The sequence below is a fragment of the Ictalurus furcatus genome, chromosome 10 (assembly GCF_023375685.1).
Source record: "Ictalurus furcatus strain D&B chromosome 10, Billie_1.0, whole genome shotgun sequence".
Taxonomy (NCBI): domain Eukaryota; kingdom Metazoa; phylum Chordata; class Actinopteri; order Siluriformes; family Ictaluridae; genus Ictalurus; species Ictalurus furcatus.
This window is the reverse complement of record NC_071264.1, coordinates 12,565,543-12,589,356: the sequence shown is the minus strand read 5'-3', so window position 1 is coordinate 12,589,356 and position 23,814 is coordinate 12,565,543. Positions and strand designations below refer to the sequence as shown.

Genomic DNA, 23,814 nt, shown 5'->3' with positions numbered 1-23,814 from the left:
TCATTTCCCATTCACCTCACACGCTGGCTCAGTCCCAGCATGGGCCATGCCTTCTGGAGTGGGACTGACTGGTGTCTTTATGTGTCCATGAGCTATGTCTGGATGAATGAAGGATCCACTCCACAGGGGGGGAAAGCGTGCAGAGAAGCCACGGATTAAAGTTTAGAGACGCCTGTCACTTCCCAATGAAGCATAGTCTGACTGGAGAGTGTTTTTTTGGAAAGTGTCTTAATTGTAATTCAGTCCATTGTTTAAAAAAAAAAACAAGCTCTTGATGTGTTTTAAGGTGGGATCTATTTGGTCATTTTTCTGTCAACAAGGCGGTGAGCCACCAAGCAAAGACGAGCCCATGACAAATCTTCTTGTATAAGGTCACTTGGTGCTAATCTTTATTAACTTCTATAATTGGGGTATCAGTCAGCGAGTGGAGGCTGAGAGGTCATCGGCAATATAGAGAGCTCAGGCCACCTGTCCAGCTCCAGCATTGTCGTACCTGTGCTGGTTGCAGAAGCCGATTGATCCGAAAGCCCCCTGTAGTGGCTAAGGTCAGGATTTAAGGACGGGGGAAATATTACCTACCTTAGATCACCATAAAAGAAAAACTCATCCTGAGTCCACATAACGTTGCCTGTGTGTACAGTCCACCTGCACCCTGCACAGCTGGCCTTCAAACACAGAGCAGATAGAGAGTGACACTACTGAGAGGGACAGGCTCTTACTCCTTATTTACCCCATTTCCAATGATAAAATGGTGGTTCTCATTTCATGCAACTAGCAGACATTTTCAAGAAATGGCTAAATCATTACATAATTAGATGTAGGAGTTATCTTATTTGTATTGTAAAAATAACAAAAACGCAGGAAGCTGTACTTTACAAGCTGTACTTTTGGAATTGAGTAGATATTTTGTGATCAAGGTCAAATATTTTTAGCTTCTACACGCAGCGTCATCATGGATTTTTTTTTTTTTATAGCTTTTAACTTTTGTAGCTGCTCAAAGCAAGTTTTATCAGCAACATCTGAACATTAGCAATGTAGCAATCTTAACCCTACTGTTATGTTATGGGTCAATCTGACCCATTTTCACATTTGAGATGTCTGAAATACTGGTTAATCTCTCTCTTTCTCTAAAATTATATGCAAATAGTTCTTCTTATGGATTGTCACGGACAAGCCGTAATAAAGGTTTACGGTTTTAAGCTGTTCTTTGCTGATTTTATGTGTATTTAAACTGTTGAAGTCATTTTGACCCATAACATAATGGATGTAACTTTTCCCCCAACATAATAGGAGGGTTAAGTAAGCGCAAAGTAAGCGCTTTATCCTAGTCAGGGTCATGGTGAATCTGTAGCTTATCCCGAGAACACTGGGTGCGAGGTAGGAATGCACCCTGGATGGGAAACCAGTCCGTTGCAGGGCTACACACACACACACATACACACACATACACACACACACACACACACACACACACACACAATTTTGGGGGCATTTTAGCATAGCCAGTCCACTTACTGATATGTTTTTGAGAGGTGGGAGGAGATCCACAAGAACATGGGGAGAACATGTGAAACTCCACACAGACAGTAACTTGCACTCAGGGTTGAACCAGGGATCCTGGGTTGTACGGTGGAAACACTACACCTTGCACCACTATGCCATGCCCTGTATAGTTTAATTGAGCTTAATTACAGTATAATTTTTCAATAATTTTTAAAAGTACTTCATGCTATTCACATCTGAATGGTGATTATATAATTGCTTGCTTTTTTTCCCTTTCCTCCACCTTTTCCCATCCAGAGTTAAATCCCACTGTGTTTACACATGTCACGAAGACATAGCCTTTGGCAATGATTACATGAAAAACAATAGTTAGAGGTTTTTTTTTTAATTACTTTTACAGTGCATTCATATCATGTCAGATTTACTGTGACTGCAAGATGGTGGCTCAGAGATTCAACGTCTACTTCTTGTCAGTTAAAAGGGATAATTGGTCAGTCCATACAGGATTTCAGTTTTCTTTTCTCTGCGGCTTTTTTCTAGGTTTTTTTGTGCTTTTTTTTTTGTGTGGAAAACTACTTGAATTGGTGAAATTGCAATTGCATGAAATTGTTTTCCATGGTGGTTGTTGGTAAAGGAGACATTTTAGCTGTACTCGTTCAACTAACATGAATGGAAAAGGGATTTGGCTGAATGCGTGTTGCGATTACATCATAGGACGTGTCTTGGCCCAAATCTGAGGAAAATTTGCTTGATGCATTCATTTTTGTGATCGCAAAATCCTGGAGGGACTGATTGGTGCCTTTCCATGTTCTTACCCAAGATAATAAAGCATGCGGCTGTATTGTGAGGCTTGGACAGGTTTTGTCAGGCCAATACCAGTGGTCTCATTCATAGCTACTGTGATCGAAACCAACAGATGGAGGTTGTAAGATGGTTAATGTAGTTACAGCGCCTTCCACACAATGATTTAATTAGCCCCTAATTTTCATACTGGCGTGTCACTGACCCTGAAATTTAATGGCTGTGCACAAGGCATGATATTTTTAGTTGGACGCATCTTTGGGCACTTTCATCTATGTAAGGTTTGAAAGTCTGCACTCAGTCACACCTAGTGGCAATTTGGAACAGTTTTTGGGATGTGCTGTATGTTTGTAAGGTGTCTTTTTGTAATAGTACAATATTCTTTCCTGGTCATTATTTCAATATTTCCTGGTCTGTCCTGATTACACTTTTCTTCCTATTTCCTCAGCACTTTTTGTACACTCTGCATCCTTCCATTTCACGAAGGAGCCCAAATCCCAGGATGCATTGCACGGACGCAGCGCAATGTTGCGGTGCGAGGTGAACGATCCTGGCGGCATCACCTACAGCTGGCTTCACAATGGCCAGCCTGTCTCTGACTCAGAGCGCCGCTTTCAGGAAGGAGGCAACCTGAAGTTCACTGCCATCGACCGAACCCTGGACTCCGGCAACTTCCAGTGCGTGGCTACCAAAAACACTACAGAAGAAGAGGAGCGCACAAGCGAAGCCAATTTCAACATTAAATGTAAGCTGGATCTTCATGCTTCCCGAAAACCCTAGTATAACCACTCCACCTTCAAACTCAAAAATTTTTGTGACTTCATCCGGCATTAGTCTGCTACCACATTAAACTGCACTATTCTGGTCTATAAAAGCACACATGTAAACCATTGGTGAGGGTTTCTTTTTTTTTATTTTTGGTCCCACCCCTTCACCACTCTGGCTCTGCAGAAAACCAAACAGCACCAGCATGAGAGAAAGTTATTTTGGGCCTGCAATGGGGGGCACACAAAGCTCCTCTTTATACATCTTGCCAAGATTAATTGCTTGAAATGCAGCAGCTCGCCACTTGTGTCGGATAACATGGAAGGTCAGCTGAAAAGTGGGGCCTGTTTTCACTGAGGGTGTGAAAAATGACCAGATGGTGTCAATGATGGCATTTGAATCTGATAATAAGACAATAGCTAGGTCTTAATAAACAGAAATAAATAGAAATGTAGCTCATTTTTGATCTCCTCTTCTCTGCTTTCTCTCTGTGTAGGGTTGGAAAGTGGTGAAGTGATACTTCAGAGTCCAGCCTCGGAGGCAGAGATCGAGAGCTCCTCGTCTGTCATGTTACGCTGTAACATCGACGGACACCCACGGTGAGTTTATATTTACAGAGGATTTTTTTGGGTTACCAGTAGGGTTAAGCTAATTGGGGTCTCGCCTGTATACATTGCTGTCACTCAGGGATTTTGTATCGAAATGGGAAAATATTATATTTTTGCAAGTAAAATATCTGGAATATAGGCAACTTCAACTATTAATATTTGTCTTTTAAACGAATATAAGTTTATTAAGCCTATTTCTAGATATTTTTTATTCATTTCAAGCTTAAAATGTTCATTCTGATGCCAGAAGCGTTTAACTTTAGAAATAAGCTGAATTATTTGCCAATAGAATAAGACCATTTTAAGCTTGACATTAGTAAATGTGTCTAAACACACGCTTAATGGTTTTATATTTGTTATATAAAGATTGTATAATGAGAATGATTAGAATTATTACAATGGGAATTATTAAATATACTTTTCTTTTATTCAAGATATCTTCACTCGCTGTGATTGCGAGGTGTTCAAGATATCCCAAGGCTTTAAAACCATAAATATCAAACGTTTCATCGGTCCATGCTAAAATGTACTACAGTGGGAATTTTTTCCATATTTGGATTCATGAATATTTGATTTCCAGATTTGAAATGAGTAGAAACCAATAAAAAAAAGGAGAATTTTTGATTTCGCACATGTACATTTCCTATTTTAGTGCATGACATGAAAAACAAAAGTAGAACAAGCTGTTTTCCTATTTTAATTTCGAAATGAAAAACACATGAACGCGGCAAACACATGAACGCGGCAAGCACATGTCACTCTTCACCTGGAACCCCTCAAAAAATCGTGAAAGTAATGTCAAGCTGACTAAACTGCTTATTGGTGCTCGTTTCTATGGTGTTTTGAACCAAGTAAGAGCAATGGGAATTCTGCCAAGTAAAGAAATGTAAATAAGATTTAATCGCAAAGGATTTCTTGTCGTTGATCTCTTGCTGAAACCTGCAGGCCGATAAATCGCTGGTACAGAGACGGAGTGCTTTTACCAGAGAAGATCCACAAGATCAACAATAAAGAACGAACGCTGACTCTCCCCAGTGCCAGTCCTGATGATAACGGCGTCTACTACTGCTGTGCCAAAAACGCTGCTGGCCAAGTGTGCAGCAGCACCAACTTCACCCTTAACATCATAGGTGTGGATTTATTTTTAGCAGGAGTGTAGATTTTCAACGAACCTATCTTTCACTGTTCCACGTTGTTCTGTCTGGTAAAGAAGAAAAAAGCATAAACACATTTTATTGATGTCTCCTGTTGTAGACAAGAGTTACCCCCAACCAGTGGTGAAGCCTCAGGATCTGGTAGTGCTGAGAAATGAGGAGGCGCATTTCCACTGCCAGTTCACGGCTGAGCCGCAGCCCACTGTAGAGTGGTTCCACGAAAATGAGCTGATTGCCAACAAGAGTCGGTGTGTGTTGCTGAAATGAAGGATGTCCGCTGTTTATTTTTATTTTATTTTTTTTCTCCCTGTCTGTCTTGTCTGTGCTTGCTAACTCCTGCTGTTTCCACAGTATGTTCCTGCTCAACAACGGCTCGCTCTTCATCAACCAGGTGAAGCAGCGCAACACCGGCCGCTACAGGTGTGTGGCTCATGGCCTCCGCGGCCTGTCTGTCTCACTGGAGGCCTTTCTGAGAATAGCAGGTAAGACACATACTAGTCTTGTGTCATTGTGTGAAATATGCCATCATCCGGTTACACCCTCTAGCAAGCACCAGTTGATAATAGTGTCATCAGGTGAAGGGTATTGGGTTTGTCTTGTGTGTTATGGACTTAGTACACTGGATTATTATGAATTATAGTAATTTAATGATAATAGTAATTTAATATAGTGTGGCAAAAACAAAAATTCCAGGAACAGCATAGAGCCCCTAGTAGAAGTAGTGCATGGTGGCTTTATCCCATCACTCAGTAATTGAGATGGTGTCATTCAACACTTTTTTTGAGAAGACAGTAACACTTAAATGAATGCTACAGGCAGTAGCAGCCTGGTTCGACTCTGAGAAACCATCAACACACACCGAATCAAGTCCACGGCTGCCCACTACAGCCTCAGCATACTTAATGCAGAGTTGAATTCTTGAGGGTTACACTAAGACAAAACTGCTTTCGCAAGCTCACATGCACTAACCTATAAGTTCCCTTCATCATTCCGTCTGCAATATCTTCTCTCTCTATCAGATATCGACGACATGCCGGCTCGACAGTCTCGTGTCTTCACGGCCAACTCTCTGGAGCGGGTCTCCTGCCGTCCTCCTCGTGGACATCCTGAGCCCGAGGTGTGGTGGGAGCGGGCGGGTCAGCGTGTGCCTACTGAGGGGCGCGTGTTCCAGGATGGTCTGGATCTGGTTTTCAGCCCGACGCGTGCAGAGGACTCTGGCATCTATACCTGTTTCGCCCAGAACAAAGCTGGACAGAAGAAACAGGAACTCACCGTCACTGTGGCAAGTGAGTAGGACTGCGTTAGACTTCTGTGTAGTGTGTATATTTTATTCAGTTGTGTTTCAGCTTTTCATTAATGTTGTTGCTGCTCATGTCTTCAATAGCTCCACCTGAATGGGTGCAGAAGCCAGATGCAGAGAGCCAGCTGGAAGAGGGGCATGCTGGATATTTACACTGTTACACCCGTGCCACACCTGACCCTGAGGTCACGTGGTATCGGAACATGCAGCCAATCAGTGCCGAGGTGAGTGGAAGGACGAGGTCACACAGAGTTGAATGCCTCACGTCTGTAGTAGAGTCAATACAGATACCAGAAATGTAATGGCATTACTTTTTACAATTTGCATAAATGATAAAAATGTCATGTTCCAATCAGAAGGCAGCTCCATAGATAGGGAGCATTTTAAGGGTTCATGTGAACGAGCTTGTCTGATTCAAAGTTCAATCATCACTTCAGTCTAAACAATCCTGTAATTCTGTTCCTGTGCAATCCCATAATCTCATAACAAATGTCTCATGTCTTATGTAACACTGAATTTGATTCTCTTGAGAATCCTGACCAGATTCTCTTCAGATTGTAATGCTGACCAGAGAGATGGATATCTTTTGAAGAAGGTGGCTACAAAGTGGAGTTTTGAACTAAACTCTCAGTGGATTTGTTTCATAGTAACAAAGACTTCTTAGGTCTGAACATTTGCTATATCTGATGCACATTGACATAGACTCTGTGTGTGTGTGTGTGTGTGTGTGTGTGTGTGTGTGTGTGTGTGTGTGTGTGACAGGATACACGTTTTAAGCAATTTCCCAATGGAACCTTGCGTATCAACAGTGTGGAAGTGTATGATGGCCATGTGTACAACTGCGAGAGTAAAAACAAAGCAGGCAAACTAAACTCCTATGCCAAAGTCACTGTATTGGGTAAGTTGTGTGTGTGTGTGTGTGTGTGTGTGTGTGTGTGTGTGTGTGTGTGTGTGTGTGTGTGTGTGTGTGTGTGTGTGTGTGTGTGTGTGTGTGTGTGTGTGTGTGTGTGTGTGTGTGTGTGAGAGAGAGAGAGAGAGATAAGATGATAAAAGCTATGGCTCCAGTTGAACATTTATATAACATCAAAATTACAGGGCTTCTAATGCAGTACTACATTGTTACCCCCAGTAATAAGCTGATTAACTGTCATTATCTCTCTCTTTTTCATACGAACCTCACTGTTGTTCATATATTTTAATGAAAAATTTTTTGAATGAAATGAGCAAATTTTAGTTTGTTAAGGTCTTTGGGGGTTTTTTTTGGTTGCTATTTTGCTTGGACAAACATCAGCAACTATCAGCTATCAACAACTATCGTGATCAATCTTGGTACCATTACATGATGTTTTTGCCATATTACTTACCCCAGCTGGAATTAATGTGGCTTTGCTTGGGTTTGAGGCATAAATTGTGATGCATAATTCTAATTATATCACAGCGATGAATTCTCAACAGCGGCTCGGACAGTATTTCTGTCTGTTTTATATTAATACGTTTTAACACATTCTAAAGCGTTATAATACACAGTGTTTTCTATCGTAACAGCTAAATCACAGGGATCTATACTCCTGGGTAAAAAAAAAAAAAATTTGGCCAAGCCCGAAACAAATCAACAAATTAACAGCAAATCATTGGTCAGGAAATTAGCAAAGATTAAACAGATATATAAAGTAATTTAACATGGGATAGCTTTTCCATTTGATTTCTTTAAATGTTTAAGTCTTGTGGGTAAACTTGCAGATAGCTTTTTATGTTTATTCATATTATTAACTTAATTTTACTGTGTTTTAATTTTGTACACCCAGACATGTTAGTTTGAATTTTACATCAAACATTTTAAACATTACAAGAAGACTATATAAGTGAATTTCCCCGTTTCTAGATTTGTTTTTCTCCCCAAACAGTTCACTGCAGCAAAAGTAAACGAGTAAATGGTGGCACAGGAAGTCTCAGGAGTGCATTTGTTTAATTCTTCCTAATTACCTGACCAATTATTTGTTGTTAAGACCATTAAAAGCTTCATATTTAGCCATTTTGGGTTTGGTCCATTTTTCTAAATTATTTTATTTATTTATTTATTTATTTTTTGCCCAGGAGTGTATATAACAGATGATCTACATAATCAAAGACTAATAAGAAATGTCTTTTTATTTAACAAAGAATAATATATAATTGCTCACATGGTGAAGTTTTCTGTGAGGAGACATTTTACTGAGCATTTTATAAAAGGATTCTCCAGCCTCAGAGCTTAATAACAGTCAGTAAGGTTTTCCACAAATGGAAAGTCTTCCGGAAAAGGCGAGTTTTTGCTTTCTGTATTTTTGCTAACATGAAAAGCCGTGTTGTTTTGTGTTATTGACTTCAAGAGATGAATAAAAGAGATTCTGGTGAGGGAACGATGGTTTACAGCTGCTGGAAAGTACGTGATAACGGAAACGAACTTGTCTTGCGGTCATTCCATATCATTAAATGTAAAACATTCATGTTTAAAAAAAAAAAAAAAAAAAAAAAAGGCATGTAAATTTTTTATTAAACTAATAAATTGAAATGTACAAATTGTTGTCTTTGGCAAATTCCTGTAGTACGATTAGAACACACCGCTGCAGAGCCTAGTGTTATTGGAAAAGAATCAACACCCGGGTGGTAAAAATAACTCTGCTTCACATTGGGCCGCATCACACCGCTCCACCTTGGATTATTTTCCTACAACAGCAAACATGCTTGGGTTTTGTTCCTTAATTGTCTCTTCTGGGTGTTTCCATTGGTGTATGCTGTTACTCTCTTCATTATCTCTCTCTGCTCGGCCCCACAGAGCGGCTAAAGTTCACCCCGACCCCACGGTCCTTACAGTGCCAGGAGCTGGATAAGGAGGGCAGTCTGCAGTGTTCTGCCAAGGGCCGTTTGCCTCCCACCATCCGCTGGAAGAAAGCTGGTGTGTATCTGCAAACAGAAGAAAGAGATTAAATATTCTGTGCACGTATAACATTCCAGGGGCCTCTTTAATTAAATTGTTTGGGTTTCATTTTGCATACACAGGAGAAGAAAAAAAAAACACAGAAAATGGTGGATGCCTAACAATAAGCTGATTTTATAAATTGGTGTGGAGGACAAGTCTTTAACAGACCCTAGCCTGCGTAAGATGGTGTGCATTATGTTCATGTGCACATGCTTTTATGCCTTCTGTTCTGAGTAACTATAATTGGTTCTGTACATGGTTTAGTATGCATACATGTAGGGCTACAATTTTCAGTACATCTTTTCATAAAGTATATAATACATTACTATTAGGGAAAAATGCAAGAATGTTGAGCCAGGAAATCTTGCAACCATGTTAGTCAGCGCCAAGAGGACATCACAGATAACGTTGCACAATAAAGAAGTGAATATGCTTTCAGTTGGTGACAGCAAATTTATTTTCTGATCACGTGGTGCGTGCTTAGATTCAGTCCAAGCTCTTGATTTTTGTGTGATAATCTGTTTGATACTGGCTCCAATTCAGAACTCAATTCGAAGGTGATGATCCTCATAAGCCAGACATTATCCTCAAAACCACTCTTCCTTTTCACGCCGACACGCCATCACCTAAACGCACCAATGCATCCATTGTCCATTGTTTTTCACACTGGCACAGAAATTTCATCACGCAGCGTGAAACTCCTAACGCACAACATGCATCGCTAGAGAGTAGCGCCTCTGTGTTGATGACTATGACTGGAGTAAATGTTTTACTTTCATTCTAACTAGTGAGTTCAGTTAAGTTGTACTTTTGAAGCTGTCTCCATTCATTAGGAGTGTTTATTACTTTGGAAAATAGTTTTCTATTCTGTAAAAATATGCGTACAGTTCAGAGTATTCATAACTATATCTATATCACACTTTCAAATCAAGCTTGACTTTTTATTTTATTTTTTAAATAAATTCCAGTGTGTATGTGTGTGTTGGAAATTGAAATGATGTCTCCACTGTGAAAGGTCATTATGCCTCAGTGATGGGATTGTTATGAAGCAATGAAATGATTTGGAATGTGTTAGTCCAGTAGCAGCTGCTGTAGAAAGTGTGTGTGGGCATGTTGTTTTATATCAGTAAGATATAAAACGTGTGTATGATCGTGGTGCCCCCTGCAGACGGCAGCGAGATCCCAGCTTGGGTGGAACAGAACGGAGGCACTCTGCATTTTTCCAAAGTGACTCGGGCAGATGCAGGGAACTACAGTTGTGTGGCTTCCAACAGCCTGCAAGGAGAGATCCGTGCTGTGGTCCAGCTCACTGTCGCAGGTACAGTACAGCATTGTGCAAAGGCTCGCTACAGATATAGTGAACCGCTGATGTATTCCTTTAACGTAGGCCATAAAAACTAACCATGGAGCATTTTACAAGTTTTACTTCTAGCTTTGGGAATGTTTCCCCATTCATGATCAAATCCTTCATCTATATGGAGCATGAACTGCTCAAAAGAAGGTTTGTGTTAGAAATGTAGCTCCACTAAGTTTGCAGTTGCCAAGTATTGAGTTGTGATATCGTGATATTTAAATATCAGTAATCTTCAAAGTCTTTTATTTATATATATATATATATATATATATATATATATATATATATGAAAAAATACAGTGCTGTTGACATTACATATAGTAGTTCCACCTGTAATTCATATCACAGTTTAACATCCATCCACTAATTCTAATGTTATCGTTTCTATAGTAACAATTCACAAGGACCTGTGTGGCGGAGGTTCCACAGAATTTAATGCTCCTAATACAAATGTCTTGTTATTTAGCATCTAATGGTTGATGTGGTAAAGTTTTCTGTAAGGAGGCATTTATCTAAAAGGCGTTATTAAAGTTGAATGTAACTATAGATGGTTAAAAATGATAGTTGGTGTGTGATGTGGTATAAGAGGAATAAAACACTTCAGGACGTTGTGGTATAGAAAAAGAATCCACTTTGGGGTGGTAACGCATCACATCACTCCAGGGAGCATTATTTTCTTGTAATGGCATGTTCCGAAGTGCTTTATTCCTTCCTTAACAGTGGTCATGCAAGCCTTACAAGTTGTTTGAGTTCTGACATTACCCATTTCTTGGGTTTTGACTGAATAGAATTTGGAGGTTTCAAATAATTTTTGTAGTTACATTTGTTTTTTATTGCAGCACACAGACACCACTGATAATTTAGACATTAGCTCTTATTCATTTAACTTTATTCAGAAACCTGCTTGAAATCATGTCACTTTGCCCCTTTTTTAGTGTATGTGGCATTTAAGCTGAAGCCAGAGAACACTACAGTGTATCAGGGTCACATTGCCGTGCTGCACTGCCAAGCCACAGGAGACCCTTCACCCATCATCCAGTGGAAAAAGAAAGACAAATTCCTCGACTCCAACAAGAGCAGGTTAAAAAAACAAACTGTCCTTGCCTAGAACTAGTGAATAATCATCTGCAAAAGGATATTAGTTCAAACTCATTCTCCACTTGATTCTCTTGTTGTTGTTGGTGTGTGTGTGTGTATGATAAAGGTTCCAAACAATGCCCAATGGCTCTCTGGTTATTCATGACGTCAGCACAGAGGACACGGGTAGCTACACCTGCATTGCTGGGAATAGCTGTAACATCGCGCACACGTCCGCAGAGCTCTACGTCGTGGGTGAGTTGACGTCGAGCAAAACCGTTAATGGATTTAGAGCTTTCGATCTTGCTTCATGGATTTTGGAATAGTTTTCTAGAATATACCAGTAACCCAAAACAAAGTCAACAAAAGTCTCTGAGGCCAGAGCGAGGGTTTAGCCACTGTATGTTAGGGTTGCGCAATTAATCATTTTTCCTAGTTGACCAGTAATTCAAAAAAGTAGTCAACTAGTCATCTTTTCCAAAACTTGTTTTGTCTTGTTTGTTGATGGCTCTGTTTTAGAGACCCAAAGTAAGATGAGGAACCTTGGTGTAATTTTTGACACCAGCCTCGCTTTTGATTTTTTTTTGTTCAGGGCACTGTGAAAGCATCCTTTTTTCACCTCAGAAATATAGCCAGACTATGCCCAATGCTAAACTTATCTGTCGCTGAAAAGCTGATAAATTCATTTGTTGTCACACGGCTGGATTACTGTAATGCCGTTTTAGCCGGAGTTTCTAAAACCGCAATTAACAAACTGCAATATGTTCAGAACTCTGCCGCCCGGATCCTGACGGGAACCAGGAAATGTGACCATATTACTCCTGTTTTGAAGTCCTTACACTGGCTCCCGGTCAGGTTCCGTGTCGATTTCAAGATCATGATGTTGACATACAAGGCATTACATGGATTGGCTCTGCAATACTTATCTGGTTTATTAATCCCTTACACCCCAAATCGCAGACTGCGCTCCTCACAGTGTAATCTGTTAACTGTTCCACAAACACACCTAAAATCTATGGGTGACAGGGCTTTTTCTGTCTATGCTCCTTCACTTTGGAACTCTCTTCCTCCTGAACTCAGGGAAGCCCAGACTTTTGGCATTTTTAAAGCTCTTCTCAAGACACACTTTTTTAAACTTGCATTCGCCTGCTGATGTCTTTTTAGATTGTTTTATTATTAATGTTGTTGTTGTTTTTTCTTATTAACTTTTATTTGTGTTATTTTTCTGTGGACTGTGATTTTATGTACAGCGCTTTGAGAAGCTGCTTTAAAGGCGCTTTATAAAATAAAGTTTATTATTATTATTAACTTATTGAGGACAGTGCTGTTTTTAGTTTGTGTTTTTAGTTCAGTTAAATGTTGATGAACAATAGCAAAGAACACCTCAAACTACATTTCAGTTCAGTCATACCCAGGCTACAAATTACACTTCCAGCTTCAATGCTTTTTTTAATTTTATTTTTTATCTACACTATTAACAACAGAATAAATCAGCGCAACAAATGTGCAAAATAATAAACACACACACAGTGTGTAATGCATATATATATATATATATATATATATATATATATATATATATATATATATATATATATATATATATATATATACAGTGAGGGAAAAAAGTATTTGATCCCCTGCTGATTTTGTATGTTTACCCACTGACAAAGAAATGATCAGTCTATAACTTTAATGGTAGATTTATTTGAACAGTGAGAGACAGAATAACAACAAAAAAATCCAGAAAAACGCACATCAAAAATGTTATAAATTGATTTGCATTTTAATGAGGGAAATAAGTATTTGACCCCTCTGCAAAACATGACTTAGTACTTGGTTTAAAAACCCTTGTTGGCAATCACAGAGGTCAGACGTTTCTTGTAGTTGGCCACCAGGTTTGCACACATCTCAGGAGGGATTTTGTCCCACTCCTCTTTGCAGATCTTCTCCAAATCATTAAGGTTTCGAGGCTGACGTTTGGCAACTCGAACCTTCAGCTCTCTCCACAGATTTTCTATGGGATTAAGGTCTGGAGACTGCCTAGGTCACTCCAGGACCTTAATGTGCTTCTTCTTGAGCCACTCCTTTGTTGCCTTGGCCATGTGTTTTGGGTCATTGTCATGCTGGAATATCCATCCACGACCCATTTTCAATGCCCTGTCTGAGGGAAGGAGGTTTTCACCCAAGATTTGACGGTACATGGCCCTGTCCGTCGTCCCTTTGATGCGGTCAAGTTGTCCTGTCCCCTTAGCAGAAAAAAAACCCCAAAGCATAATGTTTCCACCTCCATGTTTGACGGTGGGGATGGTGTTCCAGGGGTCATAGGCAGCATTCCTCCTCCTCCAAACACGGCGAGTTGAGTTGATGCCAAAGAGCTCCATTTTGGTCTCATCTGACCTCAACGCTTTCACCCAGTTGTCCTCAGAATCATTCAGATGTTCATTGGCAAACTTCAGACGGGGATGTATATGTGTTTTCTTGAGCAGCGGACCTTGCGCGCGCTGCAGGATTTCAGTCCTTCACGGCATAGTGTGTTACCAATTGTTTTCTTGGTGACTATGGTCCCAGCTGCCTTGAGATCATTGACAAGATCCTCCCGTGTAGTTCTGGGCTGATTCCTCACTGTTCTCATGATCAATGCAACTCCACGAGGTGAGATCTTGCATGGAGCCCCAGGCCGAGGGAGATTGACAGTTCTTTTGTGCTTCTTCCATTTGCGAATAATCGCACCAACTGTTGTCCCCTTCTCACCAAGCTGCTTGGCAATGGTCTTGTAGCCCATTCCAGACTTGTGTAGGTCTACAATCTTGTCCCTGACATCCTTGGAGAGCTCTTTGGTCTTGGCCATGGTGGAGAGTTTGGAATATGACTGATTGATTGCTTCTGTGGACAGGTGTCTTTTATACAGGTAACAAACTGATATTAGGAGCACTCCCTTTAAGAGTGTGCTCCTAATCTCAGCTCGTTACCTGTATAAAAGACACCTGGGAGCCAGAAATCTTTCTGATTGAGAGGGGGTCAAATACTTTTTTCCCTCATTAAAATGCAAATTAATTTATAAAATTTTTGACATGCATTTTTCTGGATTTTTTTGTTGTTATTCTGTCTCTCACTGTTCAAATACAACTACCATTAAAATTATAGACTGATCATTTCTTTGTCAGTGGGCAAACGTACAAAATCAGCAGGGGATCAAATACTTTTTTTCCCTCACTGTGTATATATATATATATATATATATATATATATATATATATATATATATATATATATATATATATATATATATATATATATATATGCATACACATTTATGAATGTACCAGTTCTTATAGTGTACTTGTTAAAAAAACAAAAACCCTGATATCGTTGATTCTGGAACTGAGCGCGCACAGCATGGAAGCTCATGTCTGTTACCAGATCTGCCCTCATAGCTCAGTGACCGGCCTTCCTTGGAGTTTGCAATATTTACAGCAGTGTCTGGGAGGTTTTTCTAGGCTGATAATGACCCAGGTGTTGAACCATACTGTTGGTCACAACCTGGAAGGATTTTATTTACATTTTATCGTTTTATTAAAAAATCAGTCTTGTATGACATATAAAGTGATATCAAAGTGATAATGTTCCATTAAAGAAAAGGGGGGAAAACTTTTCTGGCTTCTACTCGAACAAAGTACATTTATCCTGCAGTTCTTTACCATCTATATCGCCATTTTTTCCCCCATGACTACTGAATGTATTAGCTGATTAATCTCTGTAACCCTTAATGTATATACTGGCATGTTTTGTGTGTTTGTGGTTGTAGAGAAGCCAGTGCAGCACACACTGGCAGACGATGAAAAGGCTCCCTACAAGATGATCCAGACCATTGGGCTGTCGGTGGGCGCAGCTGTTGCTTACATCATCGTTGTGCTCGGCCTCATGTTCTACTGCAAGCAAAGACGCAAAGCCAAGAGACTGCAGAAGAGCCAGGACAAAGAGGAGCCTGAGATGGAGTGTCTAAATGGTGTGTTTGTGTACGTGTAGACATACAGTGCTGTGAGAAAATATTTGCCTCCATCCTGATTTCTTCTGTTTTTGTGTATAACTCCTGCTAAATAGTTTTAGATCTTCAAACAAAATACAACATAAATCAAAGGCAACCTGAGTAAACACATGATACACTTTTTATTTATTTATTTTATTATTGAAGCAAAAAAAGTTATCCAAAAACCTATCACGAATGTGAGAAACTAATTGCCCCCTTAAGCTTAAAATCTGGTTGTGCCACCTTTAGCAGCAATAACTACAATGAAACACTTCTTATAACTGGAGATCAGTCTTTCACTTACTTCTAGGACTAGGACTTACTCCTACGCTTTGGATCATTGTCTTGCTGCATAATCCAGTTGCGCTTGAGTTTCAACTTACAGACTGAAGCCCGGATATTCTCCTTTAGGATTTTCTGGTAGAGAGCAGAATTCATGTTTCCCTCAATAATTGCAAGTTGCCCAGGCCCTGAAGCAGCAAAGCATCCCCACACCATCACACTGCCACCACCATGCTTGACCGTAGTTATGATTATCTTTTTGTGGAATTCTGTGTTTGGTTTACGCCAGATGTAACAGGACTCCTGTCTTCCAAACAGTTCCACTTTCGACTCATCAGTCCACAGAACATTCTCCAAAAGGTTTGAGGATCATCAAGGTGTGTTTTGGCAAAATTCAGACGAGCCTTAATGTTGTTCTGGGTTAGCAGTGGTTTTCACCTTGCAGTGTCTTTCTGATAGTGGGGTCATGAACAGTGACCTTTATTGATGCAAGAGAGGCCTGTAGGTCCTTTAATGTTGTCCTTGGCTCTTTTGTGACTTCCTGGATGAGACGTTGCTGTGCTCTTGGAGAAATTTTAGAAGGTCGGCCACTTCTGAGAAGGTTCACTACTGTGCCGGGTTTTTCCATTTGGAGATAATGGCTCTTGATGTGGTTCTTTGGAGTCCCGGAGCCTTTGAAATAGCTTTGTAACCCTTCCTAGACTGATGTATTTCAATCACCTTCTTCATCATTTCTGGAATTTCTTTCAATTTTGCCATAGTGTGTTACTGGGTAAGACCTTTTAACCAACTTCATACTGTTCAAAAAGTTCTATTTCAGTGTTGATTTGACTGAACAGGATTTGCAGTAATCAGGCCCGTTTGTGTCTAGTCCACGTGATATGAATGCAGTTTCATAGATTTGGGGAATTAATAACTACAGGGACAAATACATTTTCACACAGGCCCAGTTGGTATTGGATAACTTTTTTGCTTCAGTAAATAACATTATCATTTAAAAACTGTATTTTGTGTTTACTCAGTTGCTTTTGTTTTATCTTAGATTTTGTTTTAATTTCTGAAACAATTTAGTATGAGATGTACACAAAAACAGAAGAAATCAGGATAGGGAAAATACTTTTTCACACCACTGTATTTCAACCAAAATACATCTCAAATATTAAGCTGTGATGAAATTTGTAATATCTCTTAAGTCTGTTTGAAAGATGACATTTAAAAAAAGAAACACCAGTGAAGTGCTCTGGTAGAGAAGTGACTCCAGCTATAAACATTATCGAATACTTTTTCACAGCACTGTAGCATTAATTAGCTACAGTAATCATTATATCAATGGAAGGTCCTTCAAAATATGGCCGTATCTAGCTGTGAGGACACTTAGGTCTGGACCTCTGTAGTTTCGGAATTTTATTTTATTATTATTTTTATTTTTAAATATATACAAGATTTAGTTAAATTTTTCTGTAAAAAGTTAATTGTTTTAGTTAAAATGTAATTACTAGAAAAGTTTGCATGCACTCTTTCTTATTAATTACTATACTTTATCCTAGAATAGATTGCTTTCTTCAGCATTCAACATAAGTTCATTCTGTCTTTCATGTAAATTGAATATAAAATCAGTTCACTGAAAACTTGTTGAAAAGTTGTTCCAGTATTCAATTTCGAAAGTCTGCAATCCTGTAATTAAGACACCTGAACTAAAATTATGTAGGCATTTTAAATTGGATGATTTTGTCATGGTCTGTCATCATAAGTTTCCTGATTTGTCCTACAGGGGGTGCCGTGCAGCAGAACGGCCAAACCACAGCTGAGATTCAGGAGGATATGCCGCTGAACACCATATCTTCTACTGGGAACAACAAGCGCCACAGCACTCATGACAAGCCGCAGTTCCCCCGTTCCAGCCTGCAGGCTATTACAACTCTGGGTATTACCTGAAAACCTTTCAGATATGCCGAGAAATTTTGTGACAAAGCGACAAAGACAAAGAGCATCCATGTGTAACACGTGTGCTCACGTTCTTCCTCAGGTAAAGGAGAGTTTGGCGAGGTGCTCTTGGCCAAGGTGAATACTGGTGCGGATGAGGAAGAAACTGCAGTTCTGGTGAAGAGTCTGCAGGCCAGAGATGAGCAGGTGCAATCGGATTTTCGACGGGAATGCGAGATGTTCGCTAAACTCGGCCATCCGAACATCACACGTCTGCTGGGCATGTGCCGAGAAGTAGAGCCATTCTACATGATCCTGGAGTACGCTGATATGGTGAGTCATTCCTCTGCCTCCATGCCTCAGTCAGTATGCTCACATGGACAACAATAATCCGATATTAACCAGAAATTAAGAAACTAGCATGTAAACAGCAATTTTTTATTACCTTAATCCTATTAAAGTCATACTTGAAGTAAACACAAACTGAATTAAGACATGTGGAGTACTCCTGTTTTAGTCGCGTTATCGACGTGTATTACAGACATGTAAACACCTTAATCACACTATTAACGTCGTGTGGGAGTTTTCACCGCATTTTGCGACAGGACACGTTCACACACGGCAGTGCTCAACCGTTTGACGGCAAACAAGAGAGCACGGCTGCGTCCCAAACCGCGTACTTACCTTCTATATAGTAGGCGAGATGCATGTATATAGTCGGCAAGATGCGTGTATTTCAGCTACTATATAGTAGGTAAGTATGCGGTTTCAGACGCAGCCCAAGGCTTCAAGCAGTCGTCTATTAGCACATATTGCATGACAAATAATTAACTCTCTAAGTAGGGTTAGACAGCAGAAATGCAACAAGAGTGCAGCATGGGATCGCTGATGGACTTTTTCAGATGTAAAGCTTTTATTTCTGAAAGTACAGATAAATAACACAATTGAATAGAGACCATTTTTGTTATATGAACATCACTTCAAATGTGGCATTGTACATGCTACAAGGAACAGTTTCCTATTTCGAACAGTTGTTTGTAAGGAAGTTCAGTGTAGAACCCACAGGGTTTCCCTTTCAGAAAGCTTTTGAAGCTAGAACAGTAAACCCTCCAAACTCAAAATCTTACAAACATAAAACCTTACAAACGCTCTGGAAACCTTATTTACGTGTCCGGCAATATTTTGTTGTTTTTATTACTTATGAGATTGTTTTAAATGTACTTATTGAATTATTTTTGTTATTTTAATCAGAGTAAAATAGACATAAAATCAAACGACTAGAGAAAGCAAAATTTCAAAATGGCCCAAAGACATGCAAACTAAATTATGGGGGGAAATAAAGCACTGTTTTTGGGTTTATAATTGAAAAAAAAAAATTTTAGCTACTTTTGTTGTTTGTTTAAACACATCTTTTAGTATTATACAAAAAAAAGTGCACTGTGAACTGAATTTGTGTGCTTTTAATTTTATCCTTAGGGCAGATCTAATCCTGTTCTCTCTTCCACAGGGTGACCTGAAACAATACCTAAAAATCTCCAAAAGTAAAGATGAGAAAGTGAAAGTGCACCCACTGAGCACCAAGCAGAAGGTAAAACTAGTGACATAAACACACAAATATACTATACGTATGTAAGAGTAAACTTGTTCATACCCGCTGCTTGTTGAAGTATTTGATTATGAGAATACAGAAACGCACACACTGGGTTTCTTTTCTCGTGTCTCTTCCCAGGTGTCGGTGTGTCTGCAGGTTGCTCGGGGGATGGAGCACCTCTCCAATCAGCGCTTTGTCCACAGGGACCTGGCTGCACGCAACTGCCTCATTAGTGCCAAGAGGCAGGTCAAAGTGTCTGCGCTGGGCCTCAGCAAAGACGTCTACAACAGGTGCACATGCACACACCAGCAGATCAGAATTACATGTGTACACACATGCGCAGTGGTGGTGATATTCGATATCAAATCTGATGTGTATAAATAGTGCAATGTCTCATCAGTGACATATTAAGAAAAGACAGACAGCTGCATTCATGAGTTCTCATTTTTATTCATTGATTCTGATTCACTTTTTGTGAATGGTGTGGTGGTGTTATATAAATAAAGTTTATTGTGTTCCTGCAGCTGCAGAAAGCATGCACATACACACATCGGTAGAGCTTAATTACCCAAAATATTGCAGTTATGGTTAGATCTGTGTCATTGAATATTTTGAATATTTTGAATATTATTCTACATGCTTTATCTGGCATATGACCGAAGACTGACTTTGTGTATCTGTGTGTTTGTGTGTAGTGAGTATTACCATTACCGTCAGGCCTGGATCCCCCTGCGCTGGCTTCCATCAGAGTCTGTGTTTGAGGACGATTTCTCCACTAAGACGGATGTGTGGTCTTTTGGTGTGCTCATGTGGGAGGTTTTCAGCTTCGGAGAGCTGCCCTATGTTGACCTTGCTGATGACAAGGTCCTGGAAGGTAAGAGATTTAAAAAAAAAAACAAGAAGAAGAAATGTTATTGCCACATGAACTACACCAACAAGGTGTGGCATGGTCTGTGTTATGTCTTCAGAGCCTCTTTATACATTAACATTTACATTACGGGCGGCTGTGGCTCAGGTGGTAGAGCGGGTTGTCCACTAATCTCAGGGTTGGCGGTTCGATGCCCAGCTCACGTGACTCCACATGCCGAAGTGTCCTTGGGCAAGACAATGAACCCCAAGTTGCAACAAGCTACTGCTGTAACAGCATTTCTGACACTAGTGCTAGCTCTCACTCAGATCAAGGTTTATATTAATTCTAGTCTGGTGTTGTTTCTATAATAACAGCTACAATTCACAGGTACGTACAAGTCAGACTCGGCACAAAATCTAAGAGTAATGATAAATGGATTTTAAGAATAAGTGCTGCTATTTATACATAAGAAAAACGTTGCTATGGTGAAGCTTTCGGTAAAGAGATTTTAAAAAAATTTTTATAATGTATGGAAGGAGTCTCGGGTGTCAGTCAGTTTTCAACCATGGGAAAGTCATGATGAACATGATGAACTTTTTTTTGTCTCATTAACTTGAAGAGAGAGAAAAAATTCTGGTAAGGGAATACCCGTTTCTGTTTATGGCTGTTATAACGTAAGCAATAGCAGTAACTAATTTGTCTTCTGGACGTTCCACAACATTAAATGTACCTATAAATGGATAAAAAGAACATCGGGTTGTTCTTTAAAGAATGAAAATGTGCAGTTGTAGGTAAATTGTTGTATTATAAGAGGAATAAACCACTTCAGTTTATGCTATTATTAGAAAATAATCAACTTCAGCATGGTAACAGCATCACACTACCCCAGTGTTGATTATTTATCTTATAACAGCATGCCCCGAAGTGATTTATTCCTTATGTACACAGTATATTTCACAATTCTCTCACCTGAACCATCAAGCAAAAAACAACCTCTGATCATTTAGATAATTGTATTCTGCCATTGTCACTTCGGATAACAACACCTGCTTACTGAATTTAATTTTAACTACGATATTATGACCAAGCAGAGAAATGATTTGTGTGAAGCAAGGAAGTGAACTGCTGATGGATTTGGGAACAGCTACATACTCACCTTTAGTGTTTTCTTTAAATGATGACTCTGTTAAAAGCTGTTTGCTTCAATGTATACTCCAGGTCTTCAGGAAGGAAAGCTGAAGCTGTCTTCTCCACACGGCTGTCCATCTCGCATCTACAAGCTGATGCTACGCTGCTGGGCCTCCAGTCCCAAAGACAGAGTGTCCTTCAGCGACGTTGTCACGGCCCTCAGCGATCTTCCCTCCGAGAGCAAAGTGTGAGCCAGGGTTCGGCTGCTGGGATTATCTAATTCGTAGTCTTTAGCTGTTAAGAAGCTTCAGTCTCTTCCTTCTCAAAGGATCAACAGACTGCTTCTGAATTAAGGCTGGATCTTGTGTGTTTTTTGAGTCTCTTTTCTACCTGTTGTTACAGACCATGTGTGGGGATGTGAGGAAGTTACTTTATATGCTGGAACGAACAAACTGTAAAAATAAGAATGCATGTTCTGAGCTACATTAGTGGAAATAACTATCATTTCACCTCTGCTCGTCGAGCAGGAAGAGAACCTGTACACTCACACCAAGTGCATTTGTTATATAGACTGATAAAACCATGCACTGATCAGTTTTACATTTTTTTTTGTATTATAGAAGGATTGTTCCAGGAACCTTGTAATTTATTTTAAAGGTCCTGTTTTTTTAATGTTTGTACTGTACAGAAAGGTACTGTTTATATTCATTGTTATTTGTTAGTTTTTGATTTTTTTTTATCCAGAGGAAAGCTGGGTTTAAAAAGTGTTGAAAGGTTATATACATGACTAGAGGTCAATATGTGATAAAATTTCAGCTCAAGTGCCTGTAAGATGAAGGATAGCTTTAGTACACACTGAATGCTCTATCTTTTATGGTTTATTTTATGTTTTTATACATTAGTTATGTTTTCAAGTTACTGTTACAGATATACATTTGTTGGTTTTGATAAAACAAATATGCAAATATGCGAGCCACAGAATCTAGCATATAATGTGCTAATATAATAAAGGTTCAGCTTTCACAAAGTCGCCAGTTCTCTCTTCACTTTCAAAAAAAAAAACAGAACAAGTTTTATCCCAGTATCTACAGCAAAAACATCTCTGTTCTTAAACAGTATCTATGTATGCATTTATGCCTCACCAATACTTGATAAGGTGAAAAATCCATTACTATGCCATGGTCACCAAGGCAACAGGTCACACCCTTTAGCAACAGTAGCATTGAGGAAACCCTGAATTTACATGGATACATATATGGGCACAGAATATACACAATATAAACCAAATATGTTGTGATTTCAGACGTAAACGTAGTGTTACTTTTTCAAAGAATTGTTAATTATTTGATTTTGACTTTCAAACAGAATGTGACATTCTCACGTACTAATTAATATATAGTAGTATGAAACAGTAGTATTGGGACATAGTCTCCCTGTTTATTTTGTCTCAGCTGCGTTTGAGTTTCTGAGATGTGAGGCGAAAATGTTAAATCGCCACTAAACCCGGATTCAGATAAACCTCACCTATCGAGACCTCCAGCCAAGGATCCCCATCCCCAGCCCAAATATTTTTCATGGTGGAGGATTTTCCTAATAAGTGGATAGACTATCCAAATATGCTACGTATAGTTTTGTGCTGGAGAAATTTTCTGATAACATTACTGTAATAAAGTAGACAAAAAGTGCAAAAATACTTGAGGTATTGTTTTACAAACACCTGTAAATGGTACAATAGTTCGGTTTGGTCAATTTGGACAAATCGTTAGACACCTCTATTAAAAGCAGAACCACTGCACAATCACTAGAGGGCGCTCTTGACCTAAACTCTACTATAGTGTGGCATAAGAAGAAGAAAAGGCAAGTATAATTTACTATTTCTTTTGATATATAATCATTATATAAATTTTTCCCAATTGATCTTCCAGATCACTGCCTGTAACCTATGCGGTGTTATGCACAGCTCATCAGCTCCACTCAACCCTGTCTATCCATGGATTCATAAGACCAGCAGTGACCAGATATTAGTATGGTAGATCATTCTCAAAAGAGCAAAGACATTGGTACTACTGAGCTGAGAACTTCCTATCTGCCAGTATCACTAGGTCACCCATGAAGGGCTGTTAAAACACTGTGTGTGGAAATGATGAGCTGTGGTTTCTAGCTACACAACAAGAAGGTTGACTAAACTACTAAAATGATCAGCAAACATACATAAGTGCTTTAAAAACTCCTGAAATTCTGCTGCATGTACCAGCAAAACATGTACTACCATGTTAAGGTTACTGCTGCACTGAGAACGATCCACCAGCTAAAGAATATCTGAACAGTAGTGGTCCTGTTGGAGTTTTTCCACTAATGGACAGGGTAGAGGGGGTTTCAGATGTAACTACACTTATATGAGCTATGCAAAACAGCTCCAAACCCATCACTTACACTGTGCATCTTCATATTTCCCAATGGATATGGTTCCTTTGCTTGTACACAATTCACAT

The 23,814-nt window shown here is 39.4% G+C and overlaps 1 protein-coding gene across 2 annotated transcripts in view; it reads left to right on the top strand.

The window, feature by feature from the left end:
• The window catches only part of ptk7a (protein tyrosine kinase 7a), a 42,614-nt gene extending 20,096 nt beyond the window's left edge, over positions 1-22,518 (top strand). The window contains exons 2-20 of one of the 2 annotated variants that reach the window (XM_053634900.1): positions 2,753-3,049; positions 3,566-3,668; positions 4,623-4,807; positions 4,932-5,079; positions 5,183-5,313; positions 5,851-6,117; positions 6,216-6,355; positions 6,894-7,029; positions 8,944-9,063; positions 10,256-10,405; positions 11,377-11,521; positions 11,646-11,773; positions 15,327-15,527; positions 17,602-17,754; positions 17,857-18,086; positions 19,261-19,341; positions 19,483-19,634; positions 20,040-20,218; positions 21,413-22,518. In XM_053634900.1, the coding sequence (XP_053490875.1) occupies positions 2,753-3,049; positions 3,566-3,668; positions 4,623-4,807; positions 4,932-5,079; positions 5,183-5,313; positions 5,851-6,117; positions 6,216-6,355; positions 6,894-7,029; positions 8,944-9,063; positions 10,256-10,405; positions 11,377-11,521; positions 11,646-11,773; positions 15,327-15,527; positions 17,602-17,754; positions 17,857-18,086; positions 19,261-19,341; positions 19,483-19,634; positions 20,040-20,218; positions 21,413-21,573 (3,107 nt within the window). In that variant the 3' untranslated portion in view covers positions 21,574-22,518. Of the gene's footprint in view, positions 1-2,752; positions 3,050-3,565; positions 3,669-4,622; positions 4,808-4,931; positions 5,080-5,182; positions 5,314-5,850; positions 6,118-6,215; positions 6,356-6,893; positions 7,030-8,943; positions 9,064-10,255; positions 10,406-11,376; positions 11,522-11,645; positions 11,774-15,326; positions 15,528-17,601; positions 17,755-17,856; positions 18,087-19,260; positions 19,342-19,482; positions 19,635-20,039; positions 21,290-21,412 lie in introns of those variants that run through there. The other variant, XM_053634899.1, reaches the window with a different exon arrangement.
• The last annotated feature ends 1,296 nt before the right edge of the window (positions 22,519-23,814 follow it).